Here is a 27,803-nt window from a genome sequence, read left to right as displayed (position 1 = left end):
ACCTCAGGGTGTGTCCTGCAGGTCACATGGTTTATCTCTAGTGTCTTCTCTAGATCATCACTGTGGACCTCAGTGGAGTTTATGAACTATGGCCTTAAAGCTGCATTCTGGAGCGTTTCTACGTATTGTTTAAGTGTAGAATTTTTTTTTCTTGTCAAACAAATCTGAGCTGTAACGTGGCTAGGGGGCGCTACCTGCCTGTTTCCATGGAGATTAATATGTTTAATGCCGAACTGTGGAACATTCCTGGCAAAGTTATACCATCTTCATGGAGACGAGCGGCTGACCCCTCCCCAGAAAATGTACTGTTAAATTAAACAGATGCATCTACGTCGACTACATTCTGTCAATTAACAAATAAAACCAAACAACGACTGATTCAGATCTGAACTCAGTCGGATTGAGTCAATTTCAATGATCATTTATTTTCTGTTTATATGTTCAGGGCTTAGAGTTTTACACGATTCAGACTGATTTCAGTTTCACATGCTTCAGACTGATTTCAGTTTCACATGCTTCAGACTGATTTCAGTTTCACATGCTTCAGACTGATTTCAGTTTCACATGCTTCAGACTGATTTCTGCACATATTTTCACATGGACTCAAACTCGTCGATGCGCTGTTTGGTGTTGCCTTGGCGTATCTGGCGTAAGGTTTTGTATTTGTCCCGTCCCGCCTTCACATTTTCGGCGTGGATCAGGTCCAGAGGCGTCTTCTTGGTCTCATCCACAGCTTCAGCCAGATCGAAACTGAGGGCCTAGAACAAAACGTGATGTAATCATTACCTCAGGAGCCGGGTCACTGACCTCCTTGTATTTATTCAAAACGTGTTTGTCTTCCCCTCGTTCCACGATTGGCCAATATGTTGTGACTTTATGAAATCCAACAATTTATTAACTTTTTAAGACTTAAAACCAAACTGGAAAATAAATCCAAAACCTCAAGAAATTTGTTTCAATAAAGCATTTCATAATGATTCAGATCTGTCTTTATCTGCATCACTTCCACTCACCTGACAGGTGGGAGGAGCATGTGGGGGTCACCTGACAGGTGGGAGGAGCATGTGGGGTCACCTGACAGGTGGGAGGAGCATGTGGGGTCACCTGACAGGTGGGAGGAGCATGTGGGGTCACCTGACAGGTGGGAGGAGCATGTGGGGGGGTCACCTGACAGGTGGGAGGAGCATGTGGGGGGGGTCACCTGACAGGTGGGAGGAGCATGGGGGGGTCACCTGACAGGGGGGAGGAGCATGTGGGGTCACCTGACAGGTGGGAGGAGCATGTGGGGTCACCTGACAGGTGGGAGGAGCATGTGGGGTCACCTGACAGGTGGGAGGAGCATGTGGGGGGTCTGTTTATCTGTTGCTTAAATAGTCCAATGAGAGGAAATGTCTGAGACGTTTCTGTGATTAAACTTTACCCATGAGCCACTGCACCAAAAAGAATCACTACTTCATGTACTTTTACCAAAGTACTGCACTACTGCACGCATCACAAATATGAATCGATTAATTTTTCTAATAAGAAAAGTGACTTCCTGTTGCAAAGAGCAGTTTGAGTTTAACAGAAATTAGACCTGAATAAGATTTGAACCAAAGGGCCATAATAAACAAAGTGTTTAATGATTCTATATTCACCATTAAACGAGGAGCACTTAGTCCTGGAGCATTTGTCCAAACCAGTTTAAAAGCTTTTATTTGCTTATTTACACAATCAGATTATTTAAATATTATTTAAATGAGGCATTATTCACTAAACGGACTCAGTTTGAGTTTATTTACTTTGGGCTGTTAAAAGCTTCAGGGCATTTCCTGGTCACATCATCCACAACAAATGGACCTAATGAAGGACGGCTCCACGAAAACGGCACAAACACGGCACGAACATGGAACGAACACGGCACGAACATGGAACGAACACGGCACAAACACGGAACGAACACGGCACAAACACGGAACGAACACGGCACGAACACGGCACAAACACGGCACGAACACGGAACGAACACGGCACGAACATGGCACAAACACGGCATGAACACGGCACAGACACGGCACAAACACGGAACGAACACGGCACAGACACAGCACAGACACGGAACGAACACGGCACAAACACAGCACAAACACGGAACGAACACGGCACAAACACGGAACGAACACGGCACAAACACGGCACAGACACGGAACGAACACGGCACAAACACGGAACGAACACGGCACAAACACGGAACGAACACGGCACAAACACGGCACAAACACGGCACAGACACGGAACGAACACGGAACGAACATGGAACGAACACGGCACAGACACGGCACAAACACGGAACGAACACGGCACAAACACAGCACAAACACGGAACGAACACGGCACAAACACAGCACAAACACGGAACGAACACGGCACAAACACGGCACAGACACGGCACAAACACGGCACAAACACGGAACGAACACGGCACAAACACGGAACGAACACGGCACAAACACGGAACGAACACGGCACAAACACGGAACGAACACGGCACAAACACGGCACGAACACGGCACAAACACGGCACAGACACGGAATGAACACGGCACAAACACGGCACAAACACGGAACGAACACGGCACAAACACGGCACAGACACGGAACGAACACGGCACAGACACGGAACGAACACGGCACAAACACGGAACGAACACGGCACAAACAAGGAACGAACACGGCACAGACACGGAACGAACACGACACGAACACGGAACGAACACGGAACAAACACGGCACAGACACGGAACGAACACGGCACAAACACGGAACGAACACAGCACAAACACGGAACGAACACGGCACAAACACGGCACGAACACGGCACAAACACGGCACAGACACGGAACGAACACGGCACAAACACGGAACGAACACGGCACAAACACGGAACGAACACAGCACAAACACGGAACGAACACGGAACGAACACGGCACAAACACGGAACGAACACGGCACAAACACGGAACGAACACGGAACGAACACGGCACAAACACGGCACGAACAAGGCACAAACACGGCACGAACAAGGCACAAACACGGCACAGACACGGCACAAACACGGAACGAACACGGAACGAACACGGCACAGACACGGAACGAACACGGCACAAACACGGCACAGACACGGAACGAACACGGCACAAACACGGAACGAACACGGCACAAACAAGGAACGAACATGGAACGAACACGGCACAGACACGGAACGAACACGGAACGAACACGGAACGAACATGGAACGAACACGGCACAGACACGGCACAAACACGGCACAGACACGGAACGAACACGGCACAAACACGGAACGAACACGGCACGAACACGGAACGAACACGGCACAAACACGGCACGAACACGGCACAAACACGGAACGAACACGGCACAAACACGGAACGAACACGGCACAAACACGGCACGAACACGGCACAAACACGGCACAGACACGGAATGAACACGGCACAAACACGGCACAAACACGGAACGAACACGGCACAAACACGGCACAGACACGGAACGAACACGGCACAGACACGGAACGAACACGGCACAAACACGGAACGAACACGGCACAAACAAGGAACAAACACGGAACGAACACGGCACAGACACGGAACGAACACGACACGAACACGGAACGAACACGGAACAAACACGGCACGAACACGGCACAAACACGGAACGAACACGGCACGAACACGGCACAAACACGGCACAGACACGGAACGAACACGGCACAAACACGGAACGAACACGGCACGAACACGGAACGAACACGGCACAAACACGGCACGAACACGGCACAAACACGGAACGAACACGGCACAAACACGGCACGAACACGGCACAAACACGGCACAGACACGGAATGAACACGGCACAAACACGGAACGAACACGGCACAAACACGGCACAGACACGGAACGAACACGGCACAGACACGGAACGAACACGACACGAACACGGAACGAACACGGAACAAACACGGCACGAACATGGCACGAACACGGCACAAACACGGCACAGACACGGAACGAACACGGCACAAACACGGAACGAACACGGCACAAACACGGAACGAACACGGAACGAACACGGAACGAACACGGCACAAACACGGAACGAACACGGAACGAACACGGCACAGAGACGGCATTAACACGATACGAACAGAGCGGCTCACACAGGTTAGGCTCACACTGCGGCTCACACTGCGGCTCACACTGCGGCTCACACTGCGGCTCACACAGGTTAGTCTCACTGCGGCTCACACTGCGGCTCACACTGCGGCTCACACTGCGGCTCACACTGTGGCTCACACTGCGGCTCACACTGCGGCTCACACAGGTTAGTCTCACTGCGGCTCACACTGCAGCTCACACTGCGGCTCACACTGTGGCTCACACTGTGGCTCACACTGCGGCTCACACAGGTTAGTCTCACTGCGGCTCACTGCGGCTCACACGGCGGCTCACACAGGTTAGTCTCACTGCGGCTCACTGCGGCTCACACTGTGGCTCACACTGTGGCTCACACGGCGGCTCACACAGGTTGGTCTCACTGCGGCTCACACTGCGGCTCACACTGTGGCTCACACTGCGGCTCACACAGGTTAGTCTCACTGCGGCTCACTGCGGCTCACACGGCGGCTCACACAGGTTAGTCTCACTGCGGCTCACACTGCAGCTCACACTGCGGCTCACACTGCGGCTCACACTGCGGCTCACACAGGTTAGTCTCACTGCGGCTCACACTGCAGCTCACACTGCGGCTCACACTGTGGCTCACACTGTGGCTCACACTGCGGCTCACACAGGTTAGTCTCACTGCGGCTCACTGCGGCTCACACGGCGGCTCACACAGGTTGGTCTCACTGCGGCTCACACTGCGGCTCACACTGTGGCTCACACTGCGGCTCACACAGGTTAGTCTCACTGCGGCTCACTGCGGCTCACACAGGTTGGTCTCACTGCGGCTCACACTGCGGCTCACACTGCAGCTCACACTGCGGCTCACACTGCGGCTCACACTGCGGCTCACACTGCGGCTCACTGCGGCTCACACGGCGGCTCGTCGTCTGGTACCTTGAGGTTCTTCTGGAGCCTCTGGTTCTTCTGGGCCTCCGTCGTTCTCTCCTCTTCGCTCCGGTCACAGACCATCCCGGGGACGGTGAGCTCCGCGCTCGCCTCGGCGCTGGTCTCGTCCGTCTCGTCGTGTTCGTGCATGTGAGTGTGCATGTGAGCGTGCGTGTGAGCGTGCACAGACATGTCCTGGATGTTCACGCCCATCAGTTTGGACTTCAGCTCCTCTTTGGTTCGCTCCAGGTCGTTCTCAGCCATAAACGCCTGGAACAAAAACATCACAGAACTTTTCTGCTGGTCTCCACGGAAATGTTACTGACTTAAACTTATACATCTCCATGGAGACAAGCAGGTGACTCCACCAGGCCAAGTTACAGATCAGATCAATGGAGAGGCGAGCCTTTATACAGTAAGAATGCATATTTTTCAAGGCAAAAATGAACAAATAAGCTGCTGTTGCTAATGGTCTGGTGGCTCAGATGTTCAGGGAGGTTTCTGTTTCCATTCGCTCCACTGACCGTCAGAACAAATATGGGAATATTTTGAATGAACGATGACTCAGATTCTCACGCGTTTTAGCCGTTTCAAATGAATCAGCTGTTTGTGAAAATGAGCCCAACTTTACTCCAAATGTTTGTGCTCTGACCCAGACACGGGACAACAGTGACGTGGGGCTATCATGGCCAAAACGGTTTAAAAAGTTCTGGATATGAATAATTATAATTTTAATATTCTGAACAGAGTCCATATTTAAACAGCTGTTATAGTTTTGTACTTTGTTCTAAGTGAAAACAGTGATCCAGAAGAAATCAGGAGAAGTTTGTTCTGTTCATTCTGGAGATATAAACGACATAAACCACATTGTCTTTATCAGAGATTCTCACGATTATATAAAATGTCCCATGAACGATTATTGTCGACCTTTTTTATCACGATAAATGATATTACTGTGGATCGTCCCAGCTCTGCTCTGAACCAGCGTGTCCACAGCAGTGACAGAGCTTCAGTGAGAACCTGAGTGTTTTGCCACGTAAACGCTCTTTAAACAAACTGCAGATACTTGCGCAACAGTAAAGATGATTTCCTGACACTTTCGGTTCGTGTTTGCAGGTACTTCCTGAGACTATGTGCTGTGATGTGTTACGTGCATATGATTATCAGCCAGTTTCACCCTCAGACATTTTGTTCTTCTGGCAACATCTTTAAATTTAAATGAGCATCAAACTGCACTTGGCCTGTGAACTCGGCCTCAGTGTGAAGAATCTCGGTTTTACCTCGTCTGGAGAACATGTCTGCTCATGTTTCATTCATTCTTTCTCTCTCTCTTCTTTCATTAATCCTCACCCTCTTCTGCCATTTCTTCGCTTCCTCATCCTTTCTCTTCTTGGCGTCTTCCAGCTGCGAAATCTTAGAAGTGAGCTCTGCCAGCTCCGTGGCCTGCACACACAGGCACAAAGGAACGTCAAGAGTGCTCCTGCTCTCAGGTCACAGCGCTCTGCCACTGAGAGTGTGTGTGTGTGCACGTGTGTGTGCGCTCTGCCACTGAGAGTGTGTGTGTGTGTGTGCGCGTGTGTGTGCGCTCTGCCACTGAGAGTGTGTGTGTGTGCACGTGTGTGCATGTGTGTGTGCGCTCTGCCACTGAGAGTGTGTGTGTGTGCACGTGTGTGTGCATGTGTGTGTGCGCTCTGCCACTGAGGGTGTGTGTGTGTGCACGTGTGTGCGCTCTGCCACTGAGAGTGTGTGTGTGCACGTGTGTGTGCGCTCTGCCACTGAGGGTGTGTGTGTGTGCACGTGTGTGCGCTCTGCCACTGAGAGAGTGTGTGTGTGCACGTGTGTGCATGTGTGTGTGCGCTCTGCCACTGAGAGTGTGTGTGTGTGTGTGTGCACGTGTGTGTGTGCTCTGCCACTGAGAGTGTGTGTGTGTGTGCACGTGTGTGTGCATGTGTGTGTGCGCTCTGCCACTGAGAGTGTGTGTGTGTGTGTGTGCACGTGTGTGTGTGCTCTGCCACTGAGAGAGTGTGTGTGTGCACGTGTGTGCATATGTGTGTGTGCGCTCTGCCACTGAGAGTGTGTGTGTGTGTGTGCACGTGGGTGTGCACGTGTGTGTGCGCTCTGCCACTGAGAGTGTGTGTGTGTGCACGTGTGTGTGCACGTGTGTGTGCGCTCTGTCACTGAGAGTGGGGGTGTGTGCACGTGTGTGTGTGTGTGTGTATGTACCGAGGGTCTTAGGACCCTCTTCATATTACTTATTTCAGAGGGGCCCATGTGACACTTCTTGCCCCGGGCCCCCATGTTTCAGTGGACGGGTGTGGTCAGGTGACTCATGTGGTCAGGTGACTCATGTGGTCAGGTGACTCATGTGGTCAGGTGACTCATGTGGTCAGGTGACTCATGTGGTCAGGTGACTCATGTGGTCAGGTGACTCATGTGGTCAGGTGACTCATTTGGACGAACACATGACTCAGTGACTCAGGTGTCAGTTCACACCTTAAGGTTCATTCGACTCTAATAACAGATCATTAAACACTTAAGTACTTAGCCCCTCCCCCGACCCGCCCGTGTCACCACTGAACCAAATATATTTAAATCTGGTGACGTCGTCTCAAACATAAATAAATGTGTTTGTGATTCAGTCCTGAAGCTGATTAATCGAATGTGATGAAGATTCTTCTGCCAAATTAAAATGTAAAACTCTGGACAAAGAGAAGTCGATTATTTAGAACAACACCAGAAAAAACAAAGAACACAGTGAAAAGTGCGTCTCACCAGACAGTCCTGGTTCCTGATCTGAGTCTCTGATTGGTGGAGCAGAGCGGCCTTGGCCTCGACGGCGTCTCTTCGATCTTGGTCCAAACGCTCAGCTTCTTCTTGGGCCGTGGTGCACTCTTTCTCCAGCTCCAGAGCACGACGAGTCTGCTCCTCCAGCTCTGAAACACACGACACTACTGAAACACAGAGACATGACACTACTGAAACACACAGAGACACGACACTACTGAAACACACAGAGACACGACACTACTGAAACACAGAGACATGACACTACTGAAACACACAGAGACACGACACTACTGAAACACAGAGACATGACACTACTGAAACACACAGAGACACGACACTACTGAAACACACAGAGACACGACACTACTGAAACACACAGAGACACGGCACTACTGAAACACACAGAGACATGACACTACTGAAACACACAGAGACACGACACTACTGAAACACACAGAGACACGACACTACTGAAACACACAGAGACACGACACTACTGAAACACAGAGACATGACACTACTGAAACACACAGAGACACGACACTACTGAAACACACAGAGACACGACACTACTGAAACACAGAGACATGACACTACTGAAACACAGAGACATGACACTACTGAAACACACAGAGACATGACACTACTGAAACACACAGAGACACGACACTACTGAAACACACAGAGACACGACACTACTGAAACACACAGAGACACGACACTACTGAAACAAAGAGACATGACACTACTGAAACACACAGAGACACGACACTACTGAAACACACAGAGACACGACACTACTGAAACACACAGAGACACGGCACTACTGAAACACACAGAGACATGACACTACTGAAACACACAGAGACACGGCACTACTGAAACACACAGAGACACGACACTACTGAAACACAGAGACATGACACTACTGAAACACACAGAGACACGACACTACTGAAACACACAGAGACACGACACTACTGAAACACAGAGACATGACACTACTGAAACACACAGAGACACGACACTACTGAAACACACAGAGACACGACACTACTGAAACACAGAGACATGACACTACTGAAACACAGAGACATGACACTACTGAAACACACAGAGACATGACACTACTGAAACACACAGAGACACGACACTACTGAAACACACAGAGACACGACACTACTGAAACACACAGAGACACGACACTACTGAAACAAAGAGACATGACACTACTGAAACACACAGAGACACGACACTACTGAAACACACAGAGACACGACACTACTGAAACACACAGAGACACGGCACTACTGAAACACACAGAGACATGACACTACTGAAACACACAGAGACACGACACTACTGAAACACACAGAGACACGACACTACTGAAACACACAGAGACATGACACTACTGAAACTGAAGCACAGAGACATGACACTACTGAAACTGAAACACACAGAGACATGACACTACTGAAACTGAAGCACAGAAAGAACTTTACATGAGTCAATCCAAACTACGACACAGAACTGAAGACAATTAGACCAGAACCAAAGCCTGAGGGGTTAAGTTTAGGGTTTAGGGCTCAGGGTTTAGGGTTTAGGACACAGGGTTTAGGGTTCAGGGTTTAGGGTTTAGGACACAGGGTTTAGTGTTTAGGGTCAGACTTGTCTGAACGAGCTTCAGATGAGCTCAGAGGGTTTGGGACTGAAGCAGAACTGAAACAAACTACACAAGGACAAACAGGTTTTCTGACAGGAGGTTTCTATGGAGATGTAAATGTTTTGGTTGGAATGTTCCGCAGTTTGGCATTAATGAGCTACACACAGTACACAAAGTACACACAGTACACACAGTACACACAGTACATACAGTACACACAGTACACACAGTACACAAAGTACACACAGTGCACACAGTACACACAGTACACACAGTACACACAGTACACAAAGTACACACAGTGCACACAGTACATACAGTACACAAAGTACACATGATACACAAAGTACACACAGTACACACAGTACATACAGTACACAAAGTACACACAGTACACAAAGTACACACAGTACACACAGTACATACAGTACACACAGTACATACAGTACACACAGTACACAAAGTACACACAGTACACACAGTACACACAGTACATACAGTACACACAGTACACAAAGTACACACAGTGCACACAGTACATACAGTACACAAAGTACACATGATACACAAAGTACACACAGTACACACAGTACATACAGTACACAAAGTACACACAGTACACAAAGTACACACAGTACACACAGTACATACAGTACACACAGTACATACAGTACACACAGTACACAAAGTACACACAGTACACACAGTACATACAGTACACACAGTACATACAGTACACACAGTACACACAGTACATACAGTACACACAGTACACACAGTACACAAAGTACACACAGTGCACACAGTACACACAGTACACAAAGTACACACAGTACATACAGTACACACAGTACACACAGTACACAAAGTACACACAGTGCACACAGTACACAAAGTACACACAGTACACAGATCATATTAGTACTTTTAAGCGTGTACAGTGTTTTTAATCCCTCAGACAGAGGCTGAACATTAGTATTTTTCATAAATCAGACCGTCCTGCGCTCTCTTTGTCTGCTCCTCGATCTGTCTCAGTCGCTCCATCAGCTCCATCGTCTCTCGGGCCATCGTCTCTGTTTCCTTCTCCGCTTTTTCGCGCTTTTTCTTCTCACTCTCGAGCAGAGCCCTGACAGCACAATTGTGCATAAGTACACATCAAAAACACATCACAAATACCAAAAATAAATAAATAATGCTGCTTCTTTAAAGCTCAGAGAACAGAGGCTCTGAACACGAGTACTCAGAGTACTCTGTAGAGTACTGCACGAGTACTCAGAGTACTCTGTAGAGTACTGCATGAGTACTCAGAGTACTCTGTAGAGTGCTGCACGAGTACTCAGAGTACTCTGTAGAGTGCTGCACGAGTACTCAGAGTACTCTGTAGAGTGCTGCATGAGTACTCTGAGTACTCTGAGTCTCGTGGCGAGGCTCTCGTGGCGAGGCTCTGAGGCTCTCGTGGCGAGGCTCTCGTGGCGAGGCTCTCGTGGCGAGGCTCTCGTGGCGAGGCTCTCGTGGCGAGGCTCTGATTTTTCCTTCTCAAATTATACATAAATATAAACAGAACAATCAGAGAAACAAAACACAGCTGATTGTAATAACATGTTTAAACACGGCCACATGATGTAACTGTGTGTAAAAGTATTCAGAGTATTCAGAACACAGTACAGTGCAGTACTCACGCACCAGAACACTTAAAATACATTTTACTGCAGTATCAGAGTAGTATTATGTAGCTCAACACATTTAAAGTTTCCTCGTCTCTGCCTGTGTTCAGAGCTTATGCCTTGTTAAACTAATCATTTTTCTAAAACATAATTAAGATTTGAAATTTCTTAAAGATTCTGCCAAGTTTTCCTCCGTTTGCCAATTTGGTAAAATTTATCATTTTACTCCCAGATTGAACGTGGGCAGCAGATGTGTCTGAGATCAGGACAAAACTGTTACTAGCATGCTAACTCCCAAACTGTTACTAGCATGCTAACTCCCAAACTGTTACTAGCATGCTAACTCCCAAACTGTTACTAGCATGCTAACTCCCAAACTGTTACTAGCATGCTAACTCCCAAACTGTTACTAGCATGCTAATTCCCTAACTGTAAGGGAATTAGCAAGTTAGCAACAGTTAAAGGGGTAAAAGGGCGGGTCTACAGGGGTAAAAGGGCGGGGTACAGTTTTATTTATTTATTTAACCTTTATTTTATCAGGTAGGTCGGTTGAGAACCAATTCTCATTTTCAACGACGACCTGGCCAAGAGGCAGAAATTTCAACATACGACAGAATAACATCCACACAGGCAAAGACAAAACAACAACACTAAGAACTATTTTCCACTATTTACAGAGAGTTAAAAACAGAGTTAAAAACAAGTGCATTGGTCACGTACTATAGATTTTATTGAGTTGATGAATGAAGCTGTTGGAGTCAGAATACTAAGATTTAGTGTTTTTTGTAGCATGTTCGAGTCGTTGGGTGCAGCGAAATGAAATGAAGATTGACCAAAAGATGTACAGACTCGGACGTAGGGGTACAAGGGCGGGTCTACAGGGGTAAAAGGACGGGGGTACTGTTGGTAAAAGGGTGGTTTTATGGGGGTAAAAGGGTGGGCCTGGTGTGATTTTTCCGGTCTCACCGCTCCATCTGCCTCTTGCTCTTGTCCTCGCGGGCCTGGGCCTTCATCTGCTGGACCTCGATGCTGTCGGGTTTACGGCGCCGCATGTACAACTCGTGGTTCCCCATACACAGAGCCAGGATCCGTTTGTTTATGCGAAGACGAGGAACATAGAACACAAAGTCCTGGAACAACACACACAAATACAAAGGGTGTTTACAATAACTTTAAATCACTTTAGAACAATGACAACATAATCAAAAGTAAGGAGCCGGGAGCCGGGAGCCGGGAGCCGGGAGCCGGGAGCCGGGAGCCGGGAGCCGGGAGCCGGGAGTCAGGCATTAGGAGTCAGGAGCCAGGACATATTAAGCCTAAACTTGAATTATTCTTAATAAACGATTTCTTCAGTAGTTTTCATAAATGTTTCTAATTAAACTGACAGCAGAGGGCAAATTATTAAAGCTGCAATATGTAACTTTTTACTGTTTTTAACACCGCCTTCTTGTCGCTATGGAGATGTCATTGTTTTGCCTGGAATGTTGAGCAGTGTGGCTTTAGGTCAAGTTACAGGTCAGATATTTTCAAGTTATATTTGAGCGATTAAAACATCTGTGACTGAATAAACAATTTAAGGCTACACTGTGGAACATTCTTCACATCTCCATGGAGACAAGCAGGCGGCTGATCCCCCTGGACCAGAGAAGTTACACGGTGTACCTTAAAGACATAGAAGTATTGATAATTGCACTTTGTTTTTCTCTTTGCTCATAGTCAATGAGTCCAGATTATTTCAAAACATTTTCATTTCATTTCATTTGACGAGGTCCAGGCTTCGCTCAGGTGAACCGAGCCTCGTACAGGTGGCCGCTCCGAGAACAACACATGTGAGATCGAGTGAGTTCACCTGTTTTATCCACTTAGAACTTTAATATTTGGTATGTTCAGAATTTGGAGTAATTAGAGCGGCGCATCTCTGCAGCCGTCCTGTGTTTTAGCCACTTTGGTCCATTGCAGCCAAACTGACGGCTGTTTTCAGTGTGTGGAGGGTCAGGGCGATGGAACATAACGCTGTGAGAATTTACTTTATTTTATGATGATTTTAACCATTTCAACAACAACAACCCCGTCTAAACGTGTCTCATAACACTCAGACAACCAGTGTCATTGTTATTTGTGCTTTTATCTTTTAGATGAACACAGGATTGTTTTGTAAATTATTCTCATCCGTAAAAACAGTGGACCAAAAAGTATTTAGTCAGCTCTCAATTGGTGTAAAATAAGTATTTGGTCAATAACAAAAGTTCATCTCATACTTTGTTATATTCTCTTTGTTGCAGTGACAGGTCGTTTTCTGTCTCCAGAGGTTTTCTCTGTTACTGTAGTTTGGTCCGTTCCTCCTGCAGATCTCCTCTAGAGCAGTGATGTTTTGGGACAACACGGACTTTCAACTCCCTCCAAAGATTTTCTATGGGGTTGAGATCTGGAGACTGGGCCACTCCAGGACCTTGAAATGCTTCTTATGAAGCCTCTCCTTCATTTCCCGGGCGATGTGTTTGGATCATTGTCACGCTGAAAGACCCAGACACGTTTCATCTTCAATGTCCTCACTGATGGAAGGAGGTTTTCACTAAAAATCTCATGATACTTGGCCCCGTTCATTCTTTCCTTTACACGGATCAGTCGTCCTGGTCCCTTTGCAGAAAAACAGCCCCAAAGCATGATGTTTCCACCCTCATGATTCACAGTAGGTCTGATGTTCTTTGGATGAGACTCTTCATTCTTTCTCCTCCAAACACAACAGGTTTTTACCAAACAGTTGTATTTTGGTTTGATCTGACCATGTGACATTGTCCCAATCCTCTTCTGGATCATCCAAATGCTTCTATCAAACTTCAGACGGGCCTGGACATGTCCCGTCTTAATCAGGGGACACGTCTGGCACTGCAGGATTTGAGTCCCTGGTGGTGTAGTGTGTTACTGATGGTCCCTTTGTTACTTTGGTCCCAGTTCTCTGCAGGTCATTCACTCGGTCGTGTGGTTCTGGGGTTTTTGCTCTTTGTTCTTGTGTCATTTTGACCCCACGGGGTCAGATCTTGGTGGAGCCCCAGGTCTTGGTCTTGTTCCATTTTGTAATACTTGCTCCACAGTTGATTTGTTGACTCCAGCTCTTACCTGTTGCAGATTGAGTGTTCGGGGCCTGGTGTCTACAGTTTTGTTTGTGGTTCCTTTGCTCTTTGGTCTTGTCCATAGTGGAGTTTGAGTCTGACTGTTTGAGGTTGTGGACATGTGTCTTTTATACTGAGGACGAGTTCAAACAGGGGCCATTAATACAGAGAACGAGTGGAGGACAGAGGAGCCTCTGAGAGAAGAAGGTACAGGTCTGAGAGACACAGATCTTTGTTTGTAGGTGAACAAATACTTATTTTACCAATTAATTAATAAAAAATCCTCCAATGTGATTTCCTGGATTCTTTCATTCTGTCTCATAGTTGAAGTGAAACTATGATGAAAATTACAGACCAACTTAAATCTTTTTAAGTTGGAGAACCTAAGCACAATTGGTGGCTGAATAAATTGCCTTATTGTATATGAAGAATAAGCTCATAAAAAATGTAAATACACAGTGGTTGTTGACATTGTGATGGAAACTCGACCTAGAAATCAGTTGTCTGATAAGGAGCTGCTCCCTGGGTTCACAGTTAGAGCAGCTGCAGTGTTATCAGTGTGTTTTATATTGTGATAAATAACTGCGGTGAATTCACAGACTGTGTAAAGAAGTGACTGAGTGACTCTGACATCACCACAGCTTCAGCTTCAAATGAAGCTCATCGAGGCCGGAGCAGTTACAGCGGCGAATCTGGAGCAGAGGTCCATGTTTGGAATTCAGAGCAACCAAAGAGCCAATCAGGAGTGAGGATGTTGAAGGTAACGGCCTTTCCGCCCACACCACTGGTTTATCAGGGAGCGGGCCCTTAGCAACACTGTCAGTCAAACCTGTTGCTAACGCTAACAGGAGCAACCTCGAGGAAAGAAGGACCTGATTTGTCTGTTATTAATGTTCAGATCTTGATTTACAGACACAATAGTGAAATAAAAACCCCAGGATCATGTAGAGGGTTAATACGAACATTTAAGACCAGAATGAGTCTGAAGCAGCAGAGACAGAGAGAGGACAGAGGACACAGAGGAGACAGAGAGAGGACACAGAGGAGACACAGAGGGGACAGAGATTAACACAGAAAGTGAATTGGAGCCAGAGTCGATGGAGCAGGAAGTGCACCATGATCACTTCTTGTTTGTAACACGGTGGCTAGCGTGTTAGCTATATCCATTTCCTGAATATAAACATTCTATCCTAGCGTGTTCGCTGTGTCTGTGGGATTACCGGTGACTTCTTGTCGATCGGTTTGATGACAAACTTCTTATCGTTGAATGAAATGTTCCTTATTTCACTCCAGGGGAAGCCGATTTTTGGAGTCATCCTGAAAGACAAAGTCCACAGTTTTATGATATAAAACGTACTTGTTAAAGTACAGCTTTATGGTATAAAAGACCACAGGAGTAACGCTCTCCTGGTCGTACTTGTCGTTCTTGTCGTAGATGTTCAGCCCCAGAGCGTCCACTCCCAGCCACAGCTCGGAGCCTTTTTTGTTCTTGATGCTAAAATAATTCACTCCGTACATCTCCAGGTCCTGGGCGATTTTGAGGTACTCCAACATGGCGTCCTCCCTGTGCAGAGTACACACTGTACAAGTACCTCTGTATGTGAATACTACTACGTTTATCATTATACTTTTTACTATTACTTCATCATGACCGAGTTAAAGCCTCGTTTACCTGATGGTTTCAGAGTTTACAGAAGGAAAGTCATCCTTTTTTTTTTTTTTTTTACTTTTTAATTTGAAAGTTTTCACACTGTCTTATAACAAAATATAATAAATAAATAAAATATAATAATGTTTGTGTTATGTTTTTTTCAAAGTCCGACACAGAATTTGAGATTATTTAACTAGTTTTTCTCTTTTCTCCTGCAGGATTCTCACGCTTTACTCAAAATCATTTCCAGGACTTTTTCTATCACATAATCATGTCGTCTACAACCACGTGACGTCATTTTATTTATTCATTTTTACAGTTTTTCACATAAAGACGTGTAAGGCTGATTCACATATAAACATGTATCTGGTCTTGTCATTGTGGTGTTTTCTCTTTGTTCATGTCGCCTCAGGCCTGAAAACCACCACAAACTGTTCTCCAGCTCAGATTAGACCGAAAGGAGCAGGAAAACACGACATACTTCATTTCAGACGTGAGTTTGGGTTCACGTGTGCGTTCTAAAGGTGAGATAAGAAAGTGAAGGAGGTTTGGGTTATTTGAGTTACGTAAAATTAGGTCAAATCTCCTACATTTTGTTGTGTTTTACATGAGTTTGGTGTAATCATTTTGAGTTTGTGTTTCGTTGTTCTTTTTACGGTGATGACGGAGGAAATAGTCTCCATCAGTTTGATTCAATAATCCACTAAAGCGAAGGGTGGGGACATTTTCAAGGACAGAATGTTTATTTTCCAGGACATTTGGGCGTTTTCCATGTCTGAAAAACAGGCCAGTTATTTTCCAGGTTTTCCAGGCCCGTGGGAACTCTGTCTTGGACCTTTTTTTGGACTCTTTTAAACTATCTCCACTGTGACCTGTGCTTCAGAGTTTTTAAACTTTTAAGTTGTTTAAAGTCGGGGTTTTGGGGGCCTTACCGCAGCATTCCCTTGTGCTCTTGGTGCCACACCTGGATCCTCTCCTCCCACTGATTCTTATTCAACTTGTGCTGCTCCAAAACCCTGGTTTTACGGAGCAGAGGACACGGCACATTCAGACGACACAGAGGTGATTTGAGTTGAACTGTGGTTAACTCTTTCATCCCTCGGCCTACCTCTGAGGTAAGAGCTTTTCCCGACCCAGATATCCAGGGATGTGGTAATCCTTCCTGTAGTCCCCGTGTTTGACCTGCACGGCGTATGAGGCGAGCAGCACGGCGGTCTCAGGGGGGCAGTACATGTCATCGTTTAGGATACACTCTTTGACCTACAACATAAACACAAGATAAACAAGAGTACGACAAAAACAAGTAGAGTCTTTACAAAAGTGAAGTAATGAGAACAGCAGCGTCATTACAGGGAAGGACAGAAACATAAAGGGTTAGGACAATCACTTAGACCCAGAGCATTTAGGAGGAGGAGGAGCAGCGGCAGTAGTAGCAGTAGTAGCAGTAGTAATAGTAGTAGTAGTAATAGTAGTAGTAGTAATAGTAGTGGTAGTAGTACAGGGTGGCCCAAAAGTCACTGACAAAATTCTCTTGTTTCTCAAAATGTTTCTTTTATTTATTCAGAGCATTTAAAATGACTCTTTCCACATTAATCTGAGCAAATCCAGCCCCGAGGAGCGAGCCTCATTGTGCAGTGGGACTTTGAGTCACATGGGTCAAACTCACAAACCCAGCGGAGTTTTACCGTCGACATTTTAACACCAGAGACGCCCCGAGCGTAAAGGTCATTAAAGGAATAATAAGTGTTTTTCAAAGACAGGGGGCAGTATCTCCACAGACCTGACTCGTCCTGATTTCTTCCTGTGGGTCGATCTTAAAGAAAAGGTGAATAAACCTCAGATGATAAACGACTTAAAACGTGACATCAAGGATCAAATAAGAGACATGAGCCGGAAATGCTTTAAATGTGACGCAAAGTGAGTTGGATCAGGCTGTTTGACTTTGACTTTACTTTATTGTTCCCAAGGGGAGATTCTTTTCCACACACACAGAGCACGTCTGACACACACACACGTGTGACACACACACAGATACACACCAAACATCACACTCACATAAACACATTACAAAAACAGACATCATGCCTCAGAGGGGCCTGTTGTTTAAGAAAGCAACGGCCGCTGGGACCAGGTTTGTACCAAACCGTGTCCTCCTGCCCCTGATCGCCCTGTCCCTCCGTCCTGAGGGCAGAGGGGTTAGATGGGCCTGGAGGGGGTGAGTGGCGTCCTGTGTTATGGCGAGTGCGAAGCGTCCAATAGCCCGATTATTTAGATCTGTGAGACTGGGTGTGGGGAGTGCTATGGTTTTAGCAGCTCTGTGTTACTTTTATGAGTTTGGTCTGGTTATAGAAGCAGGTGGAGCAGGAGGACGGGCTGAATGATGGATTTATACAACAGTAATAACAGGTGTGGACAAACATAGAGTCCTTTGAGTTTTCTTATTACTGATAGTCTTTGTTGACGTCTTTTATGAATGTCCGTGATGTGATGTTCAAATGTGAGTGAGTTGTCAAGTGTAAGGCCAAGGTACTTAAAACTGTCCACTGTCTGTACTGTTTGTTGTTGATGTTGATGGATTGCTGTGATTGGGGGTTAAAGATCAGTTCCTTTGTTTTACTGATGTTGAGGTGCAGATGGTCAGGGCACCACTGGGTGAAGTGGGTGTGTCCATGTGATCCAGTACAGAGGTGTGACTGAGCAGGGCCAGGACAGCAGTGTATTTGAGATCTGTGATGTTTGAGGATGGGCTTGTGTTGTTGTTTGTGTGTAGTGTGTAGAGAAAAGGGCTAAGCACACATCCCTGTGGTGCACCGTGTTTGTGGTGAGGACAGAGGATGTGGTCAGGCCCAGCCGTACGACCTGCTGTCTGCTGCTCAGGAAGTTGTGGATGAGATGGATGAGTCTGGTGGAAATGTTGAGTTGTTGCAGTTTTTGGATCATCAGGTGCCTCTGGATGGAGTTGAAGGCTGAGCTGAAGTCCACAAAGAGTATCCGGGCGAAGTGTCCAGGAGAGTCCAGGTGCTGGAGGAGGAGATGCAGCAGACAGGCCACAGCATCCTCTGTGCCTCTTCTGGCCTTATAAACAAACTGCAGTGGGTGGAGATGTGGATTGACAACCGGAAGGATGATGTTTAGCAGTAGCTTCTCCAGACACTTCATTATGATGGAGGTGAGCCACAGGTGTGACTCTGTGGGCCTGGGCTTCTTCAGAATGGGGATTATTGTTGACATTTTCCAGATGGTCGGGATGGTGGCAGTGAAGAAGACCTCTTTAAATGGAGAATGAAGAACAGGGGACAGTTCTTGCGCACAGCTCTTTAGCACCTTTGCTGAGATGCCCTCAGGGCCGGGGGCCTTTCCCAGTTTGCACCTGCGTAGCTGCACCTCACATCCTCTTCTGTGATGGGGAGTGGTTCCAGTGCTCTCAGAAGCCTCTCACATTCACCTGAGTAGTCCACACTATCAAAACGAGCATAAAAATCATTGAGTTCTGCACTGTGTTGCTGCACTTGATTTGGCGTTGCCTGCAGTATATGTACTTTATGGAATGACTGTTTCGTGTTCATACTGACATACTTATATTTCAGTTTTTCCTTCAGTACAGCATTTTTCACCTCACGATTTGCCAATTTCATTTCCACCAAATTATTATCCTTAAAACCTTTGTGTTTCTTTATCAGGCTTTGCTTAAATTGGGGGTAATCCAGGGATTGGTGCAGGGACAAACCGAAAAAAATAGGTCATTTTTACTTTCTCTAGTTTAAGTAGTGGTAAGTTCAAGTGTAACATTATAACTGTGTATATGGCCAAAGGTTCAGTTTATCTACTGCTCAAATTTGGTGATTATAACTTAAGAATTATAGGAGTGGATTTAAAAGTGTCAGTGACTTTTGGACCACCCTGTCCTAGCTCTATCAGGCGGCATATTCTCATTTGGGATTTTTTCTTTGAAAATAAAAAGCCAAATTGTGTTTTTTTTCTTCATCTTCTACAATGACAGTCGTAAATCTGTCGCTGCTTTAGTTCTGACCCTGCAGCTGCTCAGAGTGACCTCAACAGTGAGTCTCCTGGACCGACCGCGTCCAGACCCGGAGCCTGGACCGACCACGTCCAGACCCGGAGCCTGGACCGACCACGTCCAGACCCGGAGCCTGGACCGACCGCGTCCAGACCCGGAGCCTGGACTCTGGTCAGGATTATAACTCGCCTGCAGTCGTCCTCAGAGCCCGGTGCTTTTCGACAGAGAAGTAGAGAACACTGTATCACAAACGCCTGAGGCTGGAGGTCGTTCATCACGGCGAGCTGCGGGCAAATTTATATCAGTTTGACTGAACCCAGAAAAAGTTCAGTTTTATCTGTTTAACAGTGGTAAGGTCAAAGGTCAGATACATGAAACTGTCCACTGGGTCATAATGTCCAAAGGCCATTAGTATTTAACTCTCTGTCCTGTTCGATGTCCTCCACTGGCTCCTGGAGCTCTTCTGTGGCTCTCCTCTGGCTCCTGTAGCTCTCCTCTGGCTCCTGCAGCTCTTCTGTGGATCTCCACTGGCTCCTGTGGCTCCTGCAGCTCTCCTCTGGGTCATGCGACTCTCCTCTGGCTCCTGTAGCTCTTCTGTGGCTCTCCTCTGGCTCTCCTCTGGCTCCTGTAGCTCTCCTGTGGCTCTCCTGTGGCTCCTCTGGCTCCACTCCTCGTCTCAAACATGTCAAAGTGACCTGTACTCCTAAATCGTTGATAAATGAAACGTGAGACTGAAGCGCTGTCTTCTCTGACAGCGCCAAAGCGTTTCCGCGGTAACATTTCACATAACGTTTCCGTGGTAACATTTCACATAAAGAATTGGTAAAAATGAATTCATAAATGAACAAAGATTTCATTTTGATTCATCGACTAAAATCTGATGCCAACTGCTCTGAATCACATTATACATTTTAAAAGCACATGAAAGGAATTTAAAGGTGCATTATGTCACTTTTCTGGTCTGTTTGTCTCCATGGAGATGTCATTGCTTTATCTGAATATTCCACAGTATAGCATTACACTGATGTATGTCACATTATGCACAGACTTGTACCTGTAACTTGTCCTGCATCATCTCATAGACAGAGTTTAATGCTACACTGCGGCACATTTCAGGTAAAGCTGCACCCTCTCCATGGAGATACCCGGGGTTAAACCTTAAACAGCTCCAGGGCTCCACACGAGGGAACACGAGCACATGTGTGTGTGTGTGTGTGTGTGTGTGTGTGTGTTATTACACACACGTCACACACATTTTAAAGTTCTTCTGTCGGACACATCGTCTGAATTTTGTTTCAGTGTCGGCCTCTTCAAAATAAAACTTAAAAATGTTCATTAAAGTTTCTGTCCCTTTGGCTCGTCTCTATAATGTGTCAACTTTTGAAAATAAAGTTGTGAGATTTTGTCTTTCCAGAGCAGCTGCTCCAGTCTCTCCTGAAAACCTCACCTGGGAATCGGAGCCGTGAGTCAGTCCTGACCTCTGACCCAGACTCAGTGTGACGCCACCTACAGGCTGCAAAGAGAAGTGACTCAGTCTGACGTCACAGTTTCAGCTCCACATGAAGCTCATCGAGGCTGGAGCAGGTGTAGACCGAGAGTGTCATAGCAACCAAAGAGCCAATCAGGAGCGAGGCTGTAAAAGGTCACGCCCCTTCCCGCCCACACCGCTGCTTTAGCAGGGGGTTAGCGCTTAGCAACGCTGTCAATCAAACCTGTCGCTAACGCTAACAGGAGCGACCTCGGGGACAGAAGGACCTGATTTGTCTGTTATTAATGTTCAGATCTTGATTTACAGACACAATAGTGAAATAAAAACCCCAGGATCATGTAGAGGGTTAATACGAACATTTAAGACCAGAATGAGTCTGAAGCAGCAGAGACAGAGAGAGGACAGAGAGAGGACAGAGAGAGGACAGATTTTATATAGAAAGTGAATTGGAGCCAGAGTCAATGAAGCAGGAAGTGCACCATGATCACTTCCTGTTTGAACGCAGCAGGTTGGACGTGTCTGTTTATATAAACTGTGGTCCAGAGTCTGACTCATTCAGATTTAGTTTTGTTTTGTCTGATTTTACCTGGAAACATTTCGAGCTCCTCTCACTAATTTTACATTTCTGTTTAACTGCTTAATTCAACATGGAAAATTGCCAAAGTCATTAAATAAATAAAATGGCTGCTGGTTATGGAAGGAGGTAATATTAATTGCATAAAAATAAAAAGCGTTCTATCTCATTTTTTTCTCTTTTTTTGAATTGCAAATGCCATGATTTTCTCCGTGAGCGTGAGTTTGTAAATGTCACGGATCAAACCTGTAAAAAGAAAAGTCTCTGTGTGGCCTCCTGGATCAGCTCCTCCGACACGTCCTCAGGGTAGAACTTAGCACGGAACTTAATGAGCAGAGGATTGTCCCGCCGCACGTCCTGCGCCGTCACCTACGGGACATGAAGTGGGGTCAGATGAAAGGTCAGATAAAAGGTCAGATAAAAGGTCAAATAAAAGGTCAGATGAAAGGTCAAATATATGGTCACCTACAGAAACACAGAAGCATCTGGTCAAGGCATTTAGGCACAGACATAAGGTCAGACGTGAGGTCAAACAAGGTCAGACATGAGGTCACACGTGAGGTCAAACAAGGTCAGACATAAGGTCACACGTCAGGAGCACATGGGTGAATGTATTGTCAGGTTTTTACCCCATAAGTTAAACGTGATGTGTGTGTTTGGATCAGTCTGATCTCAGAGGACTTTTCTGTTTGTGACATTTATGTCTCAATGTCAAACATTTATATAAAAGTCAAGTTTGTTATAAACGTCACAGAGACTTTGGTAAAAGAAATGAACATCGTGACAAACACACTGTGTGTCCAGTCTCTGTGTGTCCAGCCTCTGTGTGTCATTTTTTAAAAATCAGAGGTGCCTTGAACATCCCGACAACTCACTACAAATCAACAAATCAACAAATCAAATATAAAAATCCTGTGTCCAAACGTGGACAAACATCTTACCCTCTTGTTGAGTTTGAGCCAGGTGGCGAAGCCCTTACTGTCCTGATACTGCAGACCGAAGAACCAGGTCTCCCTCAGGCCGATGGTCTTCACGATCTAAAAACACCACACAGAGGTTTGGGTGAAGGACGTCGCCCTCAAACACCTCCAGAGACGGAGGTTTGGGTGGAGGACGTCCGCCTCAAACACCTCCGGAGACGGAGGTTCGGGCGGAGGACGTCTGCCTCAAACACCTCCGGAGATGGAGGTTCAGGTGGAGGACGTCTGCCTCAAACACCTCCGGAGATGGAGGTTCGGGTGGAGGACGTCTCTTCTGTGGTGGCCTCATGTTTCCAGTGTCACAGAAAATCAAATAAATGTTTTATAAGTGAAATATTCAAGAATATGTTTGGAATCTGAAGAGCGTCTGCAAAAAAGTTTTACACTTCATTCTGAGACTTTATTTTATGGAGATTTAGTTTTTCTAACCTCATAGATTATGATATATAAGAAAGACAAGTTTATTTGTAAAGAACAGAATAAAAGTGCTTTAGAGAATGAGAAAGATCACGACACAACAACAATCAAAACATAAACACATAATCATAAATAATCATCATAAAATGAACATTAAAGGAGAAGAAGCAGAATAAAAACCTTCAGTCTCAGCAGAAACTGAGTCTGGACTTAAACATCGTCAAAGTCGAGGTCTGAGTCACATCCACAGGACGAATGATCCACGATTAAACTGAACAAAACTCAGACTCTGATTCAACAGGTTTGGTCCTGGTTTAGACCTGGTTTAGTCCTGGTTTAGTCCTGGTTTAGTCCTGGTTTAGTCCTGGTTTAGTCCTGGTTTAGTCCTGGTTTAGTCCTGGTTTAGTCCTGGTTTAGTCTGGACCTGAAGGACACATGTGAAGTTCTTCCTGGTTCGTGAGGTTTTCCAGTCCCATAGTCTTATATTTTATGGACATAATCTCATATTTTTCAGACTGTGGACATAAACCTCTGGAGCGTCTGTCGTGTTTTCACGTGTTAAACGTGTTAAACGTGTTTGGTAAAACACGGCTGATGTTCATGAGGTTTGTGGCTTTTGTGACGTATTTTAAATCCGTCGTTTGGTTCATTTAATGTTGAGTTATTTCTGGTCCGGTTTGTTTTTTCAGACAGTTAATTCCTGCCGTATATTTCACTTTGGCTTTTTTTTTTTTTCTCCCATTTTTTCCAAACCAAATGTTTTGGACACGACTCCAGCTGAGCTGTGAGTTTAGAGTAATACAATATACAAATACAAACAGTATCTCTGCAGAATACTGCGTCTTTTTAGGGTGAAAAGTTCTCAAACTGGCGCCTTGTGTCTCTATGGTTCTCATTCTTTTATAATTTATACATTTTAAATCACAATATTCATCTAAAACCACTTCATAAAAGAAACAAGTCCACTGGCTTCTGCGTTAGGAAAAAAGTTATACTTGTAAAGTTTTATTTAATTTGGTTAAAAGTACAACACAGACACAACCACAGCGCCCCCTGTGGAAAGACACGCCCCAGAGGCTCATGGGTATTTGACAAATGAGTGGTTTCACTTTCAGGGCTGCTCAAGATTAGATTTTTAACCTAGTCCACAGAAAATTAAAGGTGCACTACGTAACTTTTCTGGTGGAGGTGCTACAACCTGACTCAGACTTTAGACTCAGACTTTAGACTCAGACTTTAGACTCAGACTTTAGACTCAGACTTTAGACTCAGACTTTAGACTCAGACTTTAGACCCAGACTTTAGACCCAGACTTTAGACTCAGACTTTAGACCCAGACTTTAGACTCAGACTTTAGACTCAGACTTTAGACTCAGACTTTAGACTCAGACTTTAGACCCAGACTTTAGACTCAGACTTTAGACCCAGACTTTAGACTCAGACTTTAGACTCAGACTTTAGACCCAGACTTTAGACTCAGACTTTAGACTCAGACTTTAGACTCAGACTTTAGACTCAGACTTTAGACCCAGACTTTAGACTCAGACTTTAGACTCAGACTTTAGACCCAGACTTTAGACTCAGACTTTAGACTCAGACTTTAGACCCAGACTTTAGACTCAGACTTTAGACTTTAGACCCAGACTTTAGACTCAGACTTTAGACTCAGACTTTAGACTCAGACTTTAGACTCAGACTTTAGACTCAGACTTTAGACCCAGACTTTAGACTCAGACTTTAGACCCAGACTTTAGACTCAGACTTTAGACCCAGACTTTAGACTCAGACTTTAGACTCAGACTTTAGACCCAGACTTTAGACTCAGACTTTAGACTCAGACTTTAGACTCAGACTTTAGACCCAGACTTTAGACTCAGACTTTAGACTCAGACTTTAGACCCAGACTTTAGACTCAGACTTTAGACTCAGACTTTAGACTCAGACTTTAGACCCAGACTTTAGACTCAGACTTTAGACTCAGACTTTAGACCCAGACTTTAGACTCAGACTTTAGACTTTAGACCCAGACTTTAGACTCAGACTTTAGACTCAGACTTTAGACTCAGACTTTAGACTCAGACTTTAGACTCAGACTTTAGACCCAGACTTTAGACTCAGACTTTAGACTCAGACTTTAGACCCAGACTTTAGACTCAGACTTTAGACTTTAGACCCAGACTTTAGACTCAGACTTTAGACTCAGACTTTAGACTCAGACTTTAGACTCAGACTTTAGACTCAGACTTTAGACCCAGACTTTAGACTCAGACTTTAGACTCAGACTTTAGACCCAGACTTTAGACTCAGACTTTAGACTTTAGACCCAGACTTTAGACTCAGACTTTAGACTCAGACTTTAGACTCAGACTTTAGACTCAGACTTTAGACCCAGACTTTAGACTCAGACTTTAGACTCAGACTTTAGACTCAGACTTTAGACCCAGACTTTAGACTCAGACTTTAGACCCAGACTTTAGACCCAGACTTTAGACTCAGACTTTAGACTCAGCAGATCCTCACTGTGGTCAGAGGTCAGTGTCTTTGAGATGAACAGCAGACTGTGTCCTGAGCTGTTCTCTCTGTTTATTCTCTTATGTAGATGAACAGCAGACTGTGTCCTGAGCTGTTCTCTCTGTTTATTCTCTTATGTAGATGAACAGCAGACTGTGTCCTGAGCTGTTCTCTCTGTTTATTCTCTTATGTAGATGAACAGCAGACTGTGTCCTGAGCTGTTCTCTCTGTTTATTCTCTTATGTAGATGAACAGCAGACTGTGTCCTGAGCTGTTCTCTCTCGGTGTTGGTTCATTCTCTTTTGTGTCTGTTTTGTTTCTCCAGTGTGACGTGAGCGTTAACCTGGAGAAACTAACTTCCATGATCATATGAGTTTTTACTTCAGTTCCATCAGGAGCAGTGGAACAGTTCTATCATGTTCTGAAATGAAAAAAAAAACATCTTGTGTTTGTTTTTTCTGACAGAGACGACACTGAACTCTGTGAGGTTCAGTTTTTTTGTGGATCGTGTCTTTAAACCAGATCAGCAAATCCACAGTGACTCCGCCCTCCTCGCCCCGTGACGTCATGTGACTTTGCTCTGAGTCACTTTCACTCTCAAAGTCCCATCTCCCGAGCTCCAACAATCTGTCTCAGACTTTTGTCCCGTGGCCAGAGCTCTGTCCATAAACCACCAGGAACCATGTGAAGAATTTGGAGAAGAAATCTGACTTTTTGTGAGAAATGGCCAATATATTTTTGTATTCTGTTTTAATGAAAGACACGTGGAATCAGAAAAAAGAAAAGTGAATTCAAAACGGCCTCAACTGGAAGGAAAGAATGGAGAGAGTGAAGAGAAGAAGGAGAGAGTGAAGAGAAGAAGGAGAGAGTGAAGAGAAGGAGAGAGTGAAGAGAAGAAGGAGAGAGTGAAGAGAAGAAGGAGAGAGTGAAGAGAAGAAGGAGAGAGTGAAGAGAAGGAGAGAGTGAAGAGAAGAAGGAGAGAGTGAAGAGAAGAAGGAGAGAGTGAAGAGAAGAAGGAGAGAGTGAAGAGAAGAAGGAGAGAGTGAAGAGAAGATGGAGAGAGTGAAGAGAAGATGGAGAGAGTGAAGAGAAGATGGAGAGAGTGAAGAGAAGAAGGAGAGAGTGAAGAGAAGAAGGAGCTTGTGCTTTTTGTGTTTGCTCCTGATTCCCTCTGTGGACTTTGACTTTTAGTGTTGATTAATAATAAAAAATAAATAAATAAAATCAAAGACTAAACTTTGCTCTTTTGTCCAGACTGAGTTTCTGTCCGTGTGTTTGTGGGTCGTTGGTTTGGTCAGATTCAGCTCATCTCTGACCCGACCCACAGCGTTTCTCTTGAGGATAAACGCAGAGTTTCTTGTTTTGTACCTGGTCAAACAGCTGTTTTCCGGTGGTGCTGGGCAGGATGGCGAACTCCAGCTCCGCGTCCATCGTCGTCACTCGAACATTGATCTAAAGAGAAACAGAAACAGGAAGAACATGCAACACGCACAGCCACAGGAGGTTAGCCTCGTAGCATAACTGTCATATAAAAGTACAAACATACAAAAGTACGACACAAAGTGCGTTTGTGAGAGTGAAAACGCACAAAAGAAAGACAGTTATCCTCTGAGGCCGGAGAAAAACACAAAGTCTGTGGGATTTTATGAAACTACAGAAAATCACCAAGAAAATCGTTCTTACATTTTTCTGTTCAACAAACAGCAAGACAGAAATAATAAAACATGAAGTGTGATGTAATTTACACCGAACTTAGACTCAGGACTTAGAAACACTGTCTCATTTAAACGCTGTTCAGTGGGGTTTATTCTTTAGTCTGATTTAAA

The 27,803-nt window shown here is 45.5% G+C and overlaps 1 protein-coding gene across 1 annotated transcript; it reads right to left on the bottom strand.

Moving 5' to 3' along the window:
- Positions 1–450: 450 nt before the first annotated feature.
- On the bottom strand, positions 451–27,447 carry LOC117377597 (moesin-like). The gene is made up of 13 exons (XM_033974048.2): positions 27,346–27,447; positions 23,011–23,106; positions 22,316–22,438; positions 17,097–17,248; positions 16,921–17,004; positions 15,755–15,901; positions 15,558–15,654; positions 12,194–12,357; positions 10,559–10,689; positions 7,883–8,043; positions 6,461–6,553; positions 5,120–5,380; positions 451–758 (listed from the first exon to the last, which is right to left on the bottom strand). The coding sequence occupies exons 1-13, from the start codon at positions 27,406–27,408 to the stop codon at positions 594–596; spliced, it is 1,737 nt and encodes a 578-aa protein (XP_033829939.1). The 5' UTR covers positions 27,409–27,447; the 3' UTR covers positions 451–593.
- Positions 27,448–27,803: the final 356 nt, after the last annotated feature.

Source organism: Periophthalmus magnuspinnatus, chromosome 10 (assembly GCF_009829125.3).
Source record: "Periophthalmus magnuspinnatus isolate fPerMag1 chromosome 10, fPerMag1.2.pri, whole genome shotgun sequence".
Lineage (NCBI taxonomy): Eukaryota > Metazoa > Chordata > Actinopteri > Gobiiformes > Gobiidae > Periophthalmus > Periophthalmus magnuspinnatus.
This window is presented reverse-complemented; position numbering and strand designations above follow the sequence as displayed.